General features: G+C 42.4%; 1 protein-coding gene across 3 annotated transcripts; it reads right to left on the bottom strand.

The window, feature by feature from the left end:
• Positions 1 to 941: 941 nt before the first annotated feature.
• On the bottom strand, positions 942 to 17,754 carry LINS1 (lines homolog 1). 3 transcript variants are annotated; one of them, XM_081124604.1, is made up of 7 exons: positions 17,663 to 17,754; positions 8,863 to 9,345; positions 8,659 to 8,748; positions 7,737 to 7,878; positions 6,681 to 7,271; positions 5,325 to 5,496; positions 942 to 3,279 (listed from the first exon to the last, which is right to left on the bottom strand). In XM_081124604.1, the coding sequence occupies exons 2-7, from the start codon at positions 9,241 to 9,243 to the stop codon at positions 2,394 to 2,396; spliced, it is 2,262 nt and encodes a 753-aa protein (XP_080980730.1). In that variant the 5' UTR covers positions 9,244 to 9,345; positions 17,663 to 17,754; the 3' UTR covers positions 942 to 2,393. The 3 variants fall into 3 exon arrangements, with proteins under 3 accessions (XP_080980730.1, XP_080980731.1, XP_080980732.1); XM_081124605.1 differs by having other exon boundaries at positions 16,965 to 17,724; XM_081124606.1 differs by lacking the exon at positions 17,663 to 17,754 and adding an exon at positions 10,398 to 10,504.
• Positions 17,755 to 18,289: the final 535 nt, after the last annotated feature.

The following is an 18,289-nucleotide window of genomic DNA, read 5'->3' as shown; positions in this document are numbered from 1 at the left end:
GACGGGGAAGGCTTTACAGATCCAACATGAAAGACGGGGTTTGATGAAAGAACAGGTGAGAAACCCAAGGTGGTGCTGCTAAGACAGTGGGTGGGGAGAGCCACAGGCTAGAGGAGCAGGTTGGGGCCCATTGCACAAGACCCTGCATAACCTGTTTGGGTCTGTAGTTTGTTTCAAGCCCTGTTTGTCAATCTCGCCATTCCAACACACAGGGAGTGCCGGAGACAATTTTGGTAAGTTTAATAGCTGAAAAGCAGACTTGACAATCATTTGAAAAATAAATGAGAACACCCTCCCAAATAATGTTAAAGAAGCCAGGCACAAAAGAACCACATACTCTAGGATTCCATTTATATAAAAGACAAAACCAGGCAACATTTATCTATGTTGTCTTGATTCAGGATAGGGTTACCTTTATGGGCGGATGGATAGTGACTAGAAGATGCGAGGCGGACTTCTGGGGTGCCAGAAACGTTGTTCTTGATCTGGTACTGGTTCCATAGGTGTGTTGTCTGTGAAAACTCATCAAGCTGGAAGTCGTATACTTACTTGTGTACGTTGCTGTATCTGCTGTATTTTAAAACAATAAAGCAGACTCATTAACTGTGTGCCCACTTGGATGCACATAAGCTTGAGGTAGAGGTACAGACTGGGAAAATACCCCTGGTTTTGTGTTCCTTTAGGGACTAACTCAGAACAGCTCTTGTATACTCTGAGTGGCTAAGGGGAGTTAAAGCATAGCCAGTGCCAGTGACCTTCACCAATAGTGGGGTTCATGCGTGCAGTGAACTGACTTACACCCAAGGGTAGGCTGTACATGTGGAGACTCTGAAACACCAACACTCGGCATCTCTATAAGATTGGCTTTTTCTCATTTTAGATATAACAAGGGGCTCATGGTTCCTTATTAACCTTATAGAGAAACACGTGTCAAAAACATATCTGTACAAGCATGACTTTTAATGCACTCAACACTTATGCACTCTTGGAAACATAAAGAATCAGGTTGGTCATGGCATTTTTTTGTTACAAAGTTATTTTCACTGAAAAAAAAAAAGTATGTACACAGTTAAAAATAAATAAAGAGTAAACAAAGATATATAATGAGAAGTCCAATCTTCTACTTCACATTTCCCAAGGCGACCCGTTACAACTTTCCTATATATTCTTACATATTTTATAAACACACAAAAACATATATAAATCTGTGTATGTTGCTCCTGCCCCACCTTATTTTTTATATAAGTGGAAGCCCAGTATATTCATTTTTTACTTCACATTTCATATCTGTAAACATGAATACAGCTCATTCTTTACACAAGTATGTAGTATTCCAATTATTTAACCAGATATTTCTAGTCTTTTGCATCTACAATGTAGCATTGACCACAGCTGAATATACAGTACTGCATTCTTTTATTTATTTAGAAACTGCCCCAATATATACCCCAACACCATTATCAAACTCTTTGACTGCATTTTCTATTTGGTTGACATCAGCATCTCATTGTTATTTTAATTAGCAACCCTCTATTTTGTTCCACTGATTTTCCCATTTCTACCCAAATAAGTGCGAATCTGTTCTGATTACTAGTCCTTAATGTCTAGTAGGTTGTCTTCCTTACATTTCTCTACAAAATGATCATTTTTAAAAAAATTGAGGACATTTCAGATTTTTAAATAGGAAAATTACCAAGGGATTAACCGTTTTTTAAAAAAACACTGATAATATTTATTTTTTACATATCACAGTCTGGAGGAAATAACTGTACTGGGTTAGCATCCCCCCAAATCCATGTCCACCCAGAAGCTGGAAATGTGGCCTTATTTGGAAATAAGTACCTTGTGGATGTAATCAAGTTAAGATGCAGCCATACTGGATGAGACTGGGTCCTAATCCAATGCCTGGTGTCCTTATTAGAGGGAGATTGGATACAAATACATACACAGGGAAAACAAACATGCAACAGTGGCAGAAGAGATTGGACTAATGCAGCTACCAGTCAGGGAACACCAAGGACTGCCTGCCATTGCCAGAAGCTAAGAGGAGGAAGAAAATTCTTCCCTGGAGTCTTGAGATAAAGCATGGCCATGTTGATACCTTGATTTTGGACTTCTAGCCACCAGACCTATGAGAGAATCAATTTCTGTTGTTTTAAGCCTCCGAGTTTGTGGTAAATTGTTATAGTAGCCCTAACAAACTAATACAATAACCATTTCAAGTGGTATAAAACTATAGCAAGTGATTGGTCATTTCATACATCTTTTTAAGTCACTAGGCTGCTTCCAATAGGCAAAAAGAATGACTTAATTTAGAAAACCCTTTGGAGGTTTTCTTCTTTATTATTATCCCATTAAGGCAACACAGTTCCTGGAAATAAAATGCCACTGTTTTACAAAGGGTTCATGCTTTTTTTACATACTGCCTCGATCTGTTTTAACAACTTCAAAAGTGCTGTTGGGTTATACGGGAAAAGATTTTTCTTCTGAAAACGGGAAATGGCACCTTGTAGCTCTTCAAAGCATTTTACTGTTCTGTAAGATATTCCCACTTCACAGACAATGTTATTTGGGGCTATGTCACAGTCAACAGAGAAAGGAGTATTAGATTCTTTTGGAACCATAGGCGTTGACTGAAGCTCTAGGCTGAGTTCTTTTTTCTCCCCACTTGCTCCAACTGTGTCCTGAATTTCCTTCGCTGCTTCTTGGTATAAAGATGTCTGTTTATTATCTGCTAAACAGGGGTCTGTGGATTCTACTTCAGAATCATCAGAGCTGTCATAATCTACCAGACTTCGAGGGGCTTGCAGGGAAGACCGACAACTAGCCTGGGGTGTGGCGTGGCTCTCCCGGGACATCATGACCTGGCTCAGTGGTTCACAAGAAGCTGCCGTCACCCAGGAGACACAGGCATGAGAGTTCCTGTGACTGCCAAGAGCAGTCAAAGGCCTAGATTCTCTGTGGTTGCTGCTTCTGTCTTGGACAAATGAGGAGGTACGACCACAAATATTTATGCTATCGTTACATTCAGTTACATCAAAGTATTTGCAAATGGTAAAAAATGTATCCCAGTCTTTGTGCAATAATTTTAAATATCTGACAAAATATTCAAGAAAACAAGTTTCTGATGAAATCAAAAAGTCAAGAAGAACTATAGAATCAAATCCTATATTTTTCAAAAAGAATAAAAAAATACAGTGAGGGTTATAGCCATTTTCATGTGTGTGATGGTCCCATGTTTCTTTTTCTTGGGGCAAGCTGTCAGCAGCTTCATGTTCTCTGAAAATAAAGATAATGGAGACCCCGAATTAATGACTTTTTACAAAAATACGTTTTGGCAGATATAATTCACACACGATAAATTCGCCTACCATGTTCCTCTTTAATCTATGCATTATTTAAAAGAAAAAATTTCAAGCCAATCTCTTTCACCACAAACTCTATTATTAATCTGACTCAATAAAATAAACAAAATCCCCTGACTTGTAGTTTTCGTTTTTGTCTGCCCAGGACTCGTCTTCCCCCCTGACGTCAGACTTCTTCATTCCTACGGTGACCACTAAGCCACCGGTGGGGGGCAGGGTCCAGGGGGCCCTAGCCTCCCTCCCCCGTCCTGGTCAGGGGTGGGCACGTGACCCACACTGGCCAATCAGAGCGCCTGGCCACCATGATTGGTGCAGACAGGAGTCTGTGAGCCAGGCAGCCAATCAGCTCTCTCCTGGACTCCCGCGGAGCTATTAAAGGCGGTAACTGCGAGGCAGCAGCAGGGCTGGCCCCGCCGGGGGTCCTGCCTGCAGACGAAGTCGGGGTTGTGAGACAGAGAAATGCAATAATCAGTGACATGACCTGAATCCCGACAGGTACAGTTATGCCTGATGCCAACCTGACCCTCTAGAATTCCCAATTAAGAACCAATAAATTCCATTTTTTGCCTAGACTAGTTTGTGTTGGTTTCTATCCTTTAGAGCCAAACAGTCTTAACTAATACAGTCACCTTTAAAATAATACATATGACACATGCACTTGCTTCTCTGGACACACTGAACTGAAGTTAAGAAAGTTAGAGCCCAGCCAGCCCTGGCTCAGCGGCTGAGCACTGGCCTATGATCCAGGCGATCAGGGTTCAATTCCCGTTCAGGGCACATGCCCGGGCTGTGGGCTGGATCCCCAGTGCCGGGCAGGCAGGAGGCAGCCGATCAATGACTCTCTCTCATCATTTGATGTTTCTCTTTCCCTCTCCTTTCCTCTCTCTGAAATCAATAAAGACATATTAAAAAAAAAAGTTCACACACAGAGTGAATTTAATTCAGAGGCTTCCTCTTTCCCGAGGAGTTAGCAGTCGGCTTTGAGCACAAGTAAGATTATTCTAAAAGGCATGTGCATTCAGCCTGAATTTGTAGTTGACCGTTTCTGAGCCTAATTCAAATCACATGCAGGAATTCTGTGCTCTTGATTAGAACCTTTCGAAAATTGGCCCCAAACACTTCCAGTCTGAAAGCAGTCCCTGCCAGCAGTGTCATAACACAAGTGAGAGCTGGCAGCGCAGCACTGCACCGACGATCATTAGGAAGAAAGGCCCTTCTCTGAAGCCAAGAAAGAAATGGAAACAAAGCACATACTTTAGGGCTTCAATAAAGCAGAAGCAGAAATAGTGTACAAGGTCATCAGTTATTAACTTCATAACCAATTACAGATTTTCGCCACAAGAAGATATTGCCCCAAGTACAGCTGTTTTCATAAAGCAGAAATAGGATCAGTATAAAATGTCATCGGTAACGTAACTTCATAATCAATTTCAGGCAGTTGTCTCGAGATGGTATCGGCCCGAGTTCAACTGTGTATTAAAATGAAAACTTAGAACAGCAGCTCCTTTGATGACTTACAAGTGTGTAGTCACCTTTACAAAGGCAAACATCACCTTGTAGAAGCTCCATATACAGAAGTTAGTCTCAGAGGTAAAGAGTTCTTAAGCATCAGTTTGATTAAGATTTAGACAAGGGCATTAACTTGCTCCGTATCACATGGGAAGCACAGAGATGGAGACGCAACCAGAGCCCGTGCTTGCTAATCCCAGGATAGTTGTGCTGCCCCGGGTCTGCCTCGCCAGCCAACCACGTGTTCCAATGGGAACTCGAATGTCATCTCATTTTCACGTAGGGCAGAGTTAAAGAAAGGAACTGAAACTTCTAAGGAAGCCACAAGATTGTTAGGGATTTTTTTCTCTCCTAATGATGGAAAGTAAATAACAGGTCCAGAACAGTATTAAAAATGTTTTCTGCTTTCCTGGCATGTAGTTAACTGCAATGACTTCAAAATATACGAACCTGGTCAACTTTAGGTAGATGCCCAATGATGCTTTGGCGGCTTCCAGCATGTCATCATCTTGTTCTATGAAGACCCTAGACAGCCACTCACATGGATTGTGTGACTGCAGAGAGGGCTGAAGGCGAGGCTTTAAGAAGGTCAGTAACTCCGACATGAACCTCTGTAAATCAACTTCAAAACATGAAAGTTTCAAAGCACAGGCAACAGTGTATGAACATACTCGTATCTTGCCTGCCTGCCTGCGTACATGATAGTATCTGAAATACTTTAAAAATGCATTGTTATAATTCACACTTTCAAAATGTCTGCAAGTTAGGGATCATCTCTACTTTGCAAATTAGGAAACTGAGCTGGAGAGAGAAAAAAGTGACTCACTCAACAGAATACCGTTAAAATGTACAGTCAGACTGTCTGTTTGCTACACCTGACAACTAGCTACTTATGTTTGCTTAGAATTCTTGCAAAAAGCATATAAATGAGTGAGCAGTAGACAACAGAAATCACTGGATGCCACAGCTATGTGTTACTAGTAGCAACAATGCAACACAACAGAAATCATTTTTCTTTCAAAATATCAAAATTTTTTGTTTGTTTAAAGCATTAAAAGAAAGTACTACTCTTAAGCACAAAAATCAAACAGGTTTTGGGAAGCTTTAACTGCAATTTAGAACTCTGAATTATATAACACATGCCACCTAGTGTTGTAAATTATAACTGCACAGAACGATATCTAATATATAGTTATTACCAGCTAAATGATGCCCAAAGCAATTCAGTGAAGTCACTGCTTATAGATGAGACCTTTCACTGAAACTATATGCTGCTTGTTTAGCTACGTTAATTCTTCATTTTTCTCAGGTGAAAAGGAGGACATGTCTTCCCAACACCTAAACTGAATATCACACTTTAAATGGCTGTCCTTGGACTCTGAATTAACACCCTGGAAATTATATGCAATAATTTCTTTTCATCAATATAACATTTCACATATTAGTATCAATTCAATTCCTACTTATCAATAATCTACATCAGTAGCTATATCAATTTTATGAAGGAAAATATGAAAATATGAAATACCTATGAATTGATTTATATCACCTACTTGGCAGTGACTTAACAGCACCTACTTATTTTTTTAACCTTAGTCATTAATTATGCAAATTCACTTTAGACCACAAAAAATTGATGTTTCTTAAAGGAATTCTTTCTTTTTTTGAAGAAAATCTGATACATTATTACTAGGAATACATGTAGCTTAAATTAGCAGAATTATAGTTCTGAGACTTGATAATTATGAATAATTTTACTTAAGTAATTACCATTACTTGGAATACAAAAGGAGCTGGGAGAGTTACCTTTCATTTCCTTGGCTGAAGTACAATTTTGAAACTTGATTTCTAAGGATTTAAGGATAAGCAAGCTCGCTGCTCTAAGGATCACATGATCTGGACCAGAAGGATGCTCACATCCAGGTGGAACATCACTGCCTCCAAAGCAGGAAGGTTTTCCACGGACAGACAATGTCCTCAATAAGCCCGAATCCACAGCCTGCAAAACAGCATCAGCTAAAGCCAGCGTGTCCACATCTAAGTGATGATTTGGTGATTTTAAGGCAGCGACAGATCCCCAACGAAGGTCTTCGCCCACTTTCCAGAGAAGGCATTTTTTAAGGAATATGAGGAATTTCCTTTTGACGAAAGCCTGAACAGGCCATGTAATCACATCTAGCACACAAGAGGGTTTCAGAAATAAAATCCGCTGGCAGGTGAAATCTAATTCCTGGTGGATTCTGGAAGCTATAAGAAGTTCGAGCAATTCCAGAAAACACAGCAAGCTGTTTACTATTTTAGAAGTGTCTTGGAGGTTTGCAAAATGCTGAGAAAATAAGGAATTGTAAAAGTCTTCAAAAAGAGTGTCAAAAGGAGTCAGGAACTGCTTTAGAATTTCTGCAATTATAAAAAAAGTAATTATAAACAACAGGAAAAACAGAGCCCTCTTAAAACACACTTTTACAAATCAATTTTTATAAATGTTACCACTTTACAAGATAAAAAAATGGATTTCCATTTTTCAGCTCTAATGTGAACTTTTTACTGAAGGAAGATACACAGGCTAACAGCCAATAACTTTGGTTAACATCCGCTTCACAAATAACCATAGCATCAGACCATGCCGGGGATATATAATAATGAAAAGCCTTAATTTTAAGTTTTAATATCAATAAAAAGCTTTTAACTTTTTTTCTCTTAAAAAGATATCCTCAGTCAAAAAATATAGGGCGAGATGCTTTAAGTTTTTCATACTTCAAGACAGATGAGATGTTGTAAAGTAAATTTTACTTTTTGTTATAAATACGATTCTCCTTGGGAGCAAGGTAATGACAGCCGTTTATGGGGCACTCAAATTCGTACCTGTTTTTTGCGAAGATGTATCTTTAAGGATTTCCTTCATTACAGCAGTAAGAGTCCAGAGGCAGTATAATACCGTATCACTTTCAGAGTATTCAGAAAGATTTTCTTGGCAAAAAGCAATCCAGGAATTACTAAATGTTATCTACAAGTGAGAGAATTTTAAAAAGTGGTAAGTTATGATACAGTATTTTCTTTATGATTACAAATCACCTATTATATACCCTACAACTCTAGACAACATTGTTTTTTAAAAGTATGGTACTAGTTGTTAAAACAAAGACACAAATATCCTAATACTCTTTAAGCCAAAAGTCTTAATATGTCATAGAAGGACCAAAAGGGAACATTTAAACATCAGCAGTGCTTATCTCTAGGTGGTGAAAGATGTAAATTTTATTTTGTTCTTTATACTTTTTCTCATTTTCCAAATCTTCTACTGCAGATACCACCTTTTTGTATTCAGGAAAAAAATGTTATTTTCAGGGAGGAACAAGCATTTATCACTGAAAGTCAGTAGGTGCTTAGGTTTGGTTATTAGTTAATTCAGAGATAAAAGAAAAATCTGATGCTCAATTTCTTTTTTTTCCATTATGCTGAGGACCATTCTTAGAATTAATTTATACTAAAACAGTCTTGGTCTCAAGCAGGGGTTCCTAAACCTTTTTTTGGAGGGGAGGAAGGAAGCCCACCTGCTCCTTTGAGAATCTGAAGTTACAGACTCGCTGACCTGACACCTCCTCACCCCCGTTAAGAGTCTGATTTCCAATGAGTTACAACACATTTAAGACTCTAATCCTTGATACAAGTCAGTTTATTATGGTAGCAAACAGGTTATTGACACAAATATTTGAAGGATGAAACTAGATGCCAAAGAGCAATTTTAAAGAAACTAGAAAAGTAATGACATAGTTTGATGACTTACCTTTTCTTTCAATTGGAAATACAAAAGCAGTGCAAGGCATTTTGCAGCCATGTGAGATAACAGTTTATCCAAGTTTTGGAACATACAGGTCTGTAGGAAAACAAATATATTTACCTATTATTGTTGAATGTTTTTAAAACTTTTTTTAAAAAAAATCTAGATCTTAAGAAATATATATAACCTACAAAAAAACAAATGGCTTACTAATTCAGAATTGAAGTCAGATGATTTTAAGAGGATTTTAATGATTTCTCTGTATTTCTCCTTTGCCTGTAGCTCGGTCTCGACAGACAGTATTCTGGTTACCATCACTTTGATCACCGTTAACTGAAGGAGTGTTATTTCTCGGGCACTGTTCAGATACACAGGAGCTACAGAAGTGGTGGACGGATTGACAGGGGATGGCTGGCACTTGCCCCGGACATGAAGGGTGTTTTCAAATTCTGAGGAAGTGGATGCGGAGCCATCTTGATCTGAAAATGCTGGGTTGAGATAAGAGATGTAATACTGGTTGTCGTTTTCAAGTGGGACTCCAAGAAGTACCTTCTTATATAATTGTTCTAAAACTTCAAAGAAATCTTTCATTTTGTTCGCCAAAATATATCTTCTAAGAAGTTTGACAATTCCCAGTGGTAAATATGAGTCTTAGAAATGCGACAAATCCCTAAGGTGTGTCTTTGGTAAAACCTAAAACAGGAAAGAAAAATTTTAAATTGTTAAGTGTTACATATATTACAAGGGAAAGGCATCTGTTTCCACTCAGTCATTTAGTCTCTTAAATTAAAGGTAACACTGATTGCTTGATTCTAAAATGGAATGTTGGTAACAAGAACATTATTTTAAGGCCATAAAAACAAAATGTATGTTTTCCATACAGATTTAAACCATAGAATTATTTTTAATTTGATCACAGCTTTCCTCTAACATTTTTCAATGGGCTATCAGGGTTTCTCAGCCTTCATGCTATTAACGTTGGGAGTGGATAATTTTGTGGTGAGGGAGCTGCCTTGTGCATTGTAGGAGGTTTAAGTAGGATCCCTGGCTTTTACCCACTAGGCAGCACTCCCCTGTGGGACAGAAGCCTCCAGATGGAAAACCACTGAGCTAACTCAAATTCATTAAACTCCTCCACCTTCAACTTACAGATGAAAATCTAAAGTTAGATAGCTATATGGTCAAACAGTATATGGTTAGGGCTGATTAATTTCTAACTTAAAATTACATGTTATTTAAAGTTATGAATAAAACTTTTGGTAAGTTTCCTCTGAATCCTATTTTCAATCCATTGAGTACATTCCATGTGACTTATAAACGTAACTAAGCATCAGCAACCTTGTTCCATTTGACACTGTTAAACCTGAGCCCTGTGCTTCCAGAAATCAGAAACGGTTGAGGAGCACAGGCGTTCCAAGAAAGGGCCACCCAGGAAGGACTGTATTATTCTCAGATAGGACCCATGTCCACCCTTCCTCACTGACTCCCTTGTTTCACAAAACCCCACATTTTCTCCTCTGAGAGGTTTCCCAATGATGAACATCTTCCTGTTACAACAGCCTAGACAAAACCATCTCCTTGACTGTCTTGTTTCTTTTGTTTGCCGCACACCAGAAATTAGTATTCATACTCCACTATTTTACTTATAACATTTCTTCCCAATAAAACTACTGACATTTTTATATGTCACATACTCTGTGACAATAGACGATTTTAATTAATGTCACATTCTGAACTTGCATTACCATCATTTCCAGCCACTGTAGAGCTCAGAGATGCAGTATGTCTGCAGCAGCAGAGGCGCCTGGGAAATGCTGGGCTCTGTTTAACCTTCTGCGACCGTCTGACTCTCTGTAGCCTCAGGTTTGGCTGGCTACTCAGAAAGCTGAAATGCTGCCCAAAGATAAAAGTCAAGCCCCCAGGAAGGAGGTTAATGACTGTAGAGAGTGCAGATATCCATCAGGATAACTGCCTGATGTTCTCTCTTACTTAGAAATACACTGTTCTTGCTGGCGGTCTACGTGACTACCCACCACATGCTTTTCCTGTTAACCCCCTATAAACAGAGACCCTGTCCTGGGAGGGGGTGGACTTATTCCCGGCCACCACTGACCGCTGCCTGCTCCGTGTATGTAAGTTTCTCCTATTAAAGCTCCTATGAGTCTGAGTAAGGCTACCTGTCAGTTCTTGGGACTTGATCCTGAATTTAGACCTTTGGGGCTTTCCCTCAACAGCCACGAATGGAGTTTCTTTCATTTCAATGCTATAGCAGTAAGATTTCTATAAATCTGAAGTGCCTAAATTTGACCACAAATGAGAATAAAATCGCTGCTATTCAACCATTTCAACCTACAAAAAGGGCCATTTCAAATGACCCAACCATCATTTCAGAGCACAAAATGAAAGTAGATGCCAATAAATAAACAGATAATCAAGCAAGCATTTTGGGAGATGGGGGAAATAAGCTCTTTCCTATCATGGTCGGAGCCAGGTTCTTGGCCAAGGGTGGTTGCGAGAAACCAAACAGAAAAGTTAGAAACTTTAAATGAAGATGTACACAATGACCTTTTATAAGACAGAGGGGAAAAACAAAGTATCCATAGGGGTCCCGATGCCAGGCAGGTAACAAATGACAAAGGACAGTAGGTGTTAGGCTGCCTCATTGTGACTCAGCGTAAACCCCCTAATTACAGTCTTTTAAAATAGTAACCCAGCCACCGACACCTGCACCAAAACAAATGGCTACAGGCAGCCGACTGAGAATAGAGAACTGCAGTTGTTTCTTTTTAGTGTTTGTTTTTCTCCTTAAAAAAACAACACAGAACCAACCAACTATAGCATTAAAGGGAAGGACAAATTCTGAGAAAACAAGCTAGGGATTTAACGACAAGGCTGGTAGTCCCTAGCTGTATTACCATACTGCTCTGGAGGACGGTGTCCCCTCAGGCACCAAGTTTTTCAGAGACACTAACAAAGCGAAGTGTGCAAGGAAGGGTGCTCAGAATGCCGAGAGGCTCTAAAACCAGCTGGAATACATGAACGAGAGCGATCTGTCCGGCATGGAAAGGAAGCAAGTATTAGGAGAAGCCTAAGTAGGACAAGTGAGTGCGGCTCCGAGTTTTTTCAGAAAATGCCTCTTGGCAGAAGAGGGGGCACTCCCACACCAGGTGGCCAACAGGGTGCCCATTACAAGCATAAAAATTTGAAGTCTCTCTTGTATTGTTTAAGTACTATAAACTACTGCACTCTACTATGAAGAGAACCCTGTGTATCTTTTTTGAAAATTTTATTTTTATTTTCATTGTTTAAATTAATTTTTAGAGACAGGAAGAGAAACATCCGTATTTCTCACAAGCCACGACTTAGGATTGAACCCACAACTTGGGTATGTACCCTGATGGGGAATCAAACTCGCCACCTTTGGTGTACAGGATGATGCTCTGAGCCACACAGGCCAGGGAAACCCCGTGTGTCTTGTCTTAATATAAAAAGAATATATTTCCCAACCACCTTCAGATAATAATTCCTAAACTTTATTGAGTGCCGATTATGTATGAGACACTATTCTAAGTGATTATTTGTTTCACAACAACCACATGAGGTGGACAGATACTTACTTATCATACCCATTTTACAGATAAGGGAACTAAGGCACACAGAGATTAGAACATAGAGCAAGTTAAGTGGCAGAGTCAGGATTTGAACCCAGAAAGTCTAATTTCAGGGCCTGTGGCTACTGACTCTATAACGCTCCATTAATGAGGAGGCTGAGATTCTCCAGGCAGAAGTTGAGGTACTCTACACGAAGCTGTCTCCTAGGATTCTGATCCCCCCAAATGAGACAGCATTCACTTTTGTCAGAAGAAATAAAATGGGTCTGGTTGGCTCTACAGAAAGTTTAGGGAGGTGGGGGAGGCCTGGATATCAGTGCCAAAGTTATGGCAGCACTGAGAAGGCCCAAAAACCGAAAGCACAGGGGTTCCCAGCATCTGCATCTACCACCAGGGCCATCAGAACTGGTCAAGTATGACTTCAAGAGCCCATCCCTCCCCTATTGAAAGGAGCGGGGAAGGGATGTCTTCCAAACAGCATGCCCTGTGCTGGGTACCTTCCCTTCCCCTTTCTCCCTGCCCCAACAGGCTTCAACAGGAGATTTGGGGGGGGGGGCAGCTCCTTCTAGTTTCAGGAACTGCTCCGATTTACCCTTAGGGGCCTAGAGCAGGTACTGGCAGTTACTAGCCCCGGGGGTAGACCATCCCTCCTTGCTCATTTCCTTGAAACAATGGTACTCAGGTTTCAGTTGCCTCAGAAGCACTTGGAAGAGTGTAGGGCCTCACCCCAGGAATTCCAGACAGGGTAGTCCTGGGATGGGACCCAATAACTTTTATTTCTAACCAGTTTCCAGGTTCCTGCTGAATCACTGAGAACACTTAATACCTGCCCTGCATCTGCCTGAGATCTGGGACCAAGAGTCAAATGGTTCTACCACATCAGGGTCACCAGGGGGCACGTAATCCTCTAACCCTCAGTCTCCTTCTCGTTCCAGGGGCACAATGAGGGCACCCAGGTCACGGTGCTGGCAGGGCTCGATTAAATGAGACTGTTCCTGTAACAATCCCCAGTGCACGTCTGCCAGCATTCCCCACGCCCCAACAGGACAACACTTGGCGGGACTGGCTGCACTGCCACTGCTTCCTTTTACTTCCTTTGCATTTCTATTTATGGTGCCAAGTTGCTTCTAAAAAATAAATGAACACAGTTCATTCTGAGAGAAAAAAAATACTCCTCCCCCATTTTTAAGAGGCAGCAAGTTAAGACAGGCACAAATATAAAACACTGCTTACCAGATTCTTCCTCTTGTTTTTTATTGAGATATAACTGACTTATAACATTATATTAGTTTCAGGTGTTCAACATGTATCTTCGTTCAGGTGTGTATATATACTGTAAATGATTATCACAGTCTAGTGCCCAGCCAGAGTGGCTCAGCGGTTGACCACTGACTGAGGATCCAGGAGATCGCTGTTCGATTCCCGGTGAGGGCACGTGCCCCAGGTTGTGGGCGGGCAGGAGGCAGCCGATCAATGACTCTCTCTCATCATTGATGTTTCTCTCTCTCTCCCCCTCTCCCTTCCTCTCTTTGAAATCAATAAAAATATATTAAAAAAAAACCAGTAAGTCTAGTAATATCCTTAAACATACATAGTTTTGTAATGAGAACTTTTCTCTCAGCAGCTTTCAAACATGCAATTAGTATTAGTAACTATAGTCACCATGCTGTACATTACGTCCCCAGGACTTATTTACATTATAACTAGAAATCTGTACCTTTCCCACCCCTTCACCCATTTGTTCCCCTTCCTCCTGCCCCCATCTCTGACAAACACCAATCTATGCCATATCTATAAGCTTGGTGGGATTTTTTGTTTCTTTACCCATTCCTGCATGGATGGACACTTAGGTTGTTTCCACATCTTGGCTACTATAAATAATGCTGGAACGCCAGATTCTTCTTAAGAAATGCACTAAGCACCTGCTAACAGATAATGGGACCTCTGAAAGGGGGGCAGGGCACAGTCTCAAAGATGGGAAGCCATGCAAAAGAAAGAGGTCATATCATCTCAATAACCTGACAACTCCTCTAGGATCCTAGTTCACCTGCTGGATACATTCATGAAAAGCCTGTATTGGCTTTAGACAAGTAATGAAGCAGTTTTGTTCGCAGAAGCCTGCAATAATAGAGGGATGGCAACATTTAATATAAACTTGATCAACAAAAAATAACCACTTGTATCTTTCCCATATAGAGCTATTAAACTGACCCCTCCCCAAAGGCAAATTTTTTTGCACCAGTGCAGATTGGTGCTGGATGTTAGAATTTGAGAGTTTAGTACCAAAAAAAATCTCAGAGATTATCTAAACCAGTGGTTCTCAAACTCTGGCTTCCAAATCCCCTGGAAGGCTTGTTAAAACATGATATAGCTGGGCCCAGCCCCAGCAGTTGTGATTCAATGGGTCTGGGGATGGCCCAGGAATTGGACTAGGGACTATACTTAGATAAGCAATGACCAAGCTACTCGTTTTTACTGATAAGGAATCTGAACACATTAGATATCTATTATATCATGGTAATGCTATGCAGTGTTTTGCTTTTTTTAATGGAAAACCTCTAGTGCATGGGTGGGGAACATCCAGCCCCTGCGAAATCGTTTGGTCTGGCCCTACCAAGGCCTCACCAAAGAGAAGCAGTTCCAGCCATCACATTAGGGGTGAGTTAATTAAATGTTTGACCAAACATAGCAGGCTAATTTTTAAGTTGATAATTTTGTATGGCCAGCGAATGATGTTATAAATATCCAATGGCCCTTGTTAGAAAAAAAGGTTCCCCAACCCAGCTCTAAATATCAATATAAGAAACAAGACTTTTCTACCCTTAGTTGCTAGAATATGTCCTACATTTTAAGTGATGCTCAGAATGAAATGTTTCTTCACTCATTCCCCTTTACCAATCTATACCCCTTTCCCTAGTCCTTCCTCCCCCCCCAAAACCCAGCACCAGGGGCAGCATACAGTTTAAGGACTGACTATCAATGTGACAACAGCACTACCTAGATTCTGAACTCCTGAATCCTGTGCACACAAATAAGATTTGATTTCCAGTTGAAAAAATAAGGTTACCTCCCCCACCACAGCAAAGTAGTACATGCTCAAAGAATTAAGAAAGTACAGGATCTGACTCTGGATCTTGATAAAATGCTGTTCCCTCTGCCTAGAAAGCTCTTCCACTTTTCCTTTTGTGTTAAGCTTGAATATAATTTTCTATGCCAACAAACTGGACCACTTAGAAGAAATAAATTCCTAGAAACATATAATCTACCATGACTGAATCATGAAGAAATAGAAAATCTGAACAGATTGCTACTTAAGAGATTAAATCAACAATAAAAAATAAAAAAACCTCCCAACACTCAAAAGTCCAGGACAAGATGGCTTCAGTGTGAATCCTACCAAACATTAACGAATTGATACCAATCCTTCACAAACTCTTCCAAAAAAAAAAAAAAAACAGAAGAGGGGGGAACACTTCTAAACTCATTTTACAGGGTCAGCATTACCCTGATACCAAAAGCAGGCAAGGCTACCACAAGAAAAGGAAACTAGCCCTGGCTGGGTGGCTCAGTAGGTTGGAGCACCGTCCCGTACACCAAAAGGCTGCGGGATCAATTCCCAGTCAGGGCACATACCTAGGTTGAGCGTCGGATCCCCAGTCTGTGTGCATATGGGAGGCAACTGATGGATGTTTCTCTCCCATATCTCTCCTACATAAGGACAATAGGTAGCTCATTAGAAAGGCACCAAAATGAGTATTCTTGAGTAAACGAAAATGTACAAGAAAATACCAGGGCAAACTGAAAGTGTCTGCACTGGCCGCCATCTGCCACAAAACATCTTAATATATTTTGCTACATAAAAGAAGCTGACATATTGAAATTACTTCTTTTATACAACTCGGTAGGCCTTTCTAGGAGGACCCTGGTGGTAGTCAAATGCCTGGTGTATCGGGTGACAGTTTAAAAATAATGTCCAGCCCGGCCGGGCGTGGCTCAGCGGTTGAGCGTGGACCTGGGATCCAGGCGATCCGGGTTCGATTCCCGGTCAGGGCACATGCCTGGGTTGCGGGCTCGATCAATGACTTTCTCATCATTGATGTTTCTATCTCTCTCTCTCTCCCTTTCCCTTCCTCTCTCTGAGATCAATAAAGATATATTTAAAAACTAAATAAATAAATAAATAAAAAATAAAAATAATGTCCACTCCTGCCTGGACGATAGCCTTCCCTATTTGCAGGACAATAGCTCCCAGCTCGTCTTCTCCTTCGGGCAGTCAGTGATCTTTCCAAATAATAAATACGATTGTCCATGTCCTTGGGTCGTGCACATATGCATATAAATTCTTTGGTTACTCTCTCCCCCTCCACCCACCCGCCCTCCTCCATCCCTCTGACATTCGTCAGTCTCCTCTATGCTTCCACGTCACTGAATCTATTCTGCTCATCAGTTTATTAAGTTCTTTAGATTCCACGCGTAAGCGAGACCATGTGCTATTGGGGAGAAAAAAGGGACATCTGTAATATCTTAAACAAAAACAGAATTAAAAAACAAAAACAAAAAAAGTAAAAAATAAAACTTAAAACAACAAAACAAATAATAAATACGATACAGGAACTTCCCTACCGTGGCCGACAGACAAGGTCCTGCAAGATCTGCAGCCCGTCCCACACCCCCAACCTCGTTAACCAATCTCCCCCTTACTCTGCTCGACCACGCTGGTCTTTTCCTGCAGTTCGTATAAACGGCCAAGGCTTTGCCTCCCAGCGTCAGAGGCTTTGCAGGTGGGTCCTCCGCCTGCCCCCGGGTCTGGGCCAGGCAGGCGCCCCTCATTCAGGCCGCAGCTCCAGCGCCACCTCCTCAGAGGCCTTTCCCGACGACCTATCGAAAAGACCCATCCCGCGCCGGTCCAACGCCACGCCGTTATCCGGCTGGGTTTTCTTTCACATATTCTCCCGGAGTCGGTCCGTTTCGCGCCTTTCTGTCTCCGCCGCTGAAGGGAAAGCGCCGGGGGAGGGGGCAGGTCGACGCGTCTGTCGGGTTCACCGCAGTTTCTCTTAACGGCGGGAACAGCGCCCGGCCAGGAAACACTCGCTCAATGAACACATGCACTTTAAACAAACACGTCCCTCTCGCACGTTTTCTAGTCTCTTCTCTCCTTCGTTCACGGCAATCGTAAGGCTCGCTCTCCTTGTGGGAAAAAGCCCTGGACGCGTCACCGCCATTAGGCTCAGCCTGGAGCTAACGGGGCCTAGGGGACGAGGCGCTCGAGGCCGAAAGGCGCCCCCCTCTTCGCTTCCGGGGACTGCCGCCTCCCCCACCTGAACCCCTCGGGCCAGCCTCTCAGCCGGCCGCACACACGGCTCCCCTGCCCGCCGCGCTCAGCGGCCGCTCTGAGGTACCTGTCAGGATGCAGCTCCAGCCCCTCTGCCTCCGCATCGCCATTCCAGCGAACCCCGGCCCCCTCCGGGCCACCGTAGTTCACAGAAAGTCCAAGCCGGCCCCGCCTCCCGCATGCGCAGAGGCCCCAGTCGGCGTACCGTGTCTCTTAGCAACCGCTTTGAGTCCCAGCGCTAGGGGCGGGGCATTGGAAGCCGCAGCGGGGAAGCCGCGGGGTGAACGAGCGAAGGCCAATCAGAGACGAGTCCCAGCTCCGCTCGCCCCGCCTCCTCTAACTGTCGCGAGTGCGCAGTCGGCTTTACGGCAGGCAAGGGGTGGGGCTGCTGGGGCTGAGGAGGAGAGAAGGAAGCCACCAGCCAACCAAGTCGCCCCCACCCCCCACCGCCACCCACCCCGGACCTGGTTTACGGCTCCGGGCTCGGGCTCGAGTGCGGCCGCTGATTGGCTGCTGAAGGCTTGGTCCCATCCCAGTGACCCCAAAGTGCTGGAGGGAGGGGGCGGGGGTGGCCCAGTGCAAAGTGCATCCAGAAAGCCCCCTGACTGGAGCCCCGGCGGCTGGCACTTAGGACCCCAGGCGCCCCGAGCCCCCGCGGCCCCCAGAGCTCCCGCGTCCGCCCCGCAGCTGGGAG

This window comes from Miniopterus schreibersii, assembly GCF_964146895.1.
Source record: "Miniopterus schreibersii genome assembly, chromosome: 22".
Lineage (NCBI taxonomy): Eukaryota > Metazoa > Chordata > Mammalia > Chiroptera > Miniopteridae > Miniopterus > Miniopterus schreibersii.
This window is presented reverse-complemented; position numbering and strand designations above follow the sequence as displayed.

Coding starts and splice junctions, on each gene's coding strand:
- LINS1 (XM_081124604.1), bottom strand. CDS start 9,243: ATGAAAGATTTCTTTGAAGTTTTAGAACAATTATATAAGAAGGTACTT. Junction 8,749..8,862: donor CTGACTTCAATTCTGAATTA/GTAAGCCATTTG, acceptor GTTTTCCTACAG/ACCTGTATGTTCCAAAACTT. Junction 7,272..7,736: donor TACATCTTCGCAAAAAACAG/GTACGAATTTGA, acceptor TTATAATTGCAG/AAATTCTAAAGCAGTTCCTG.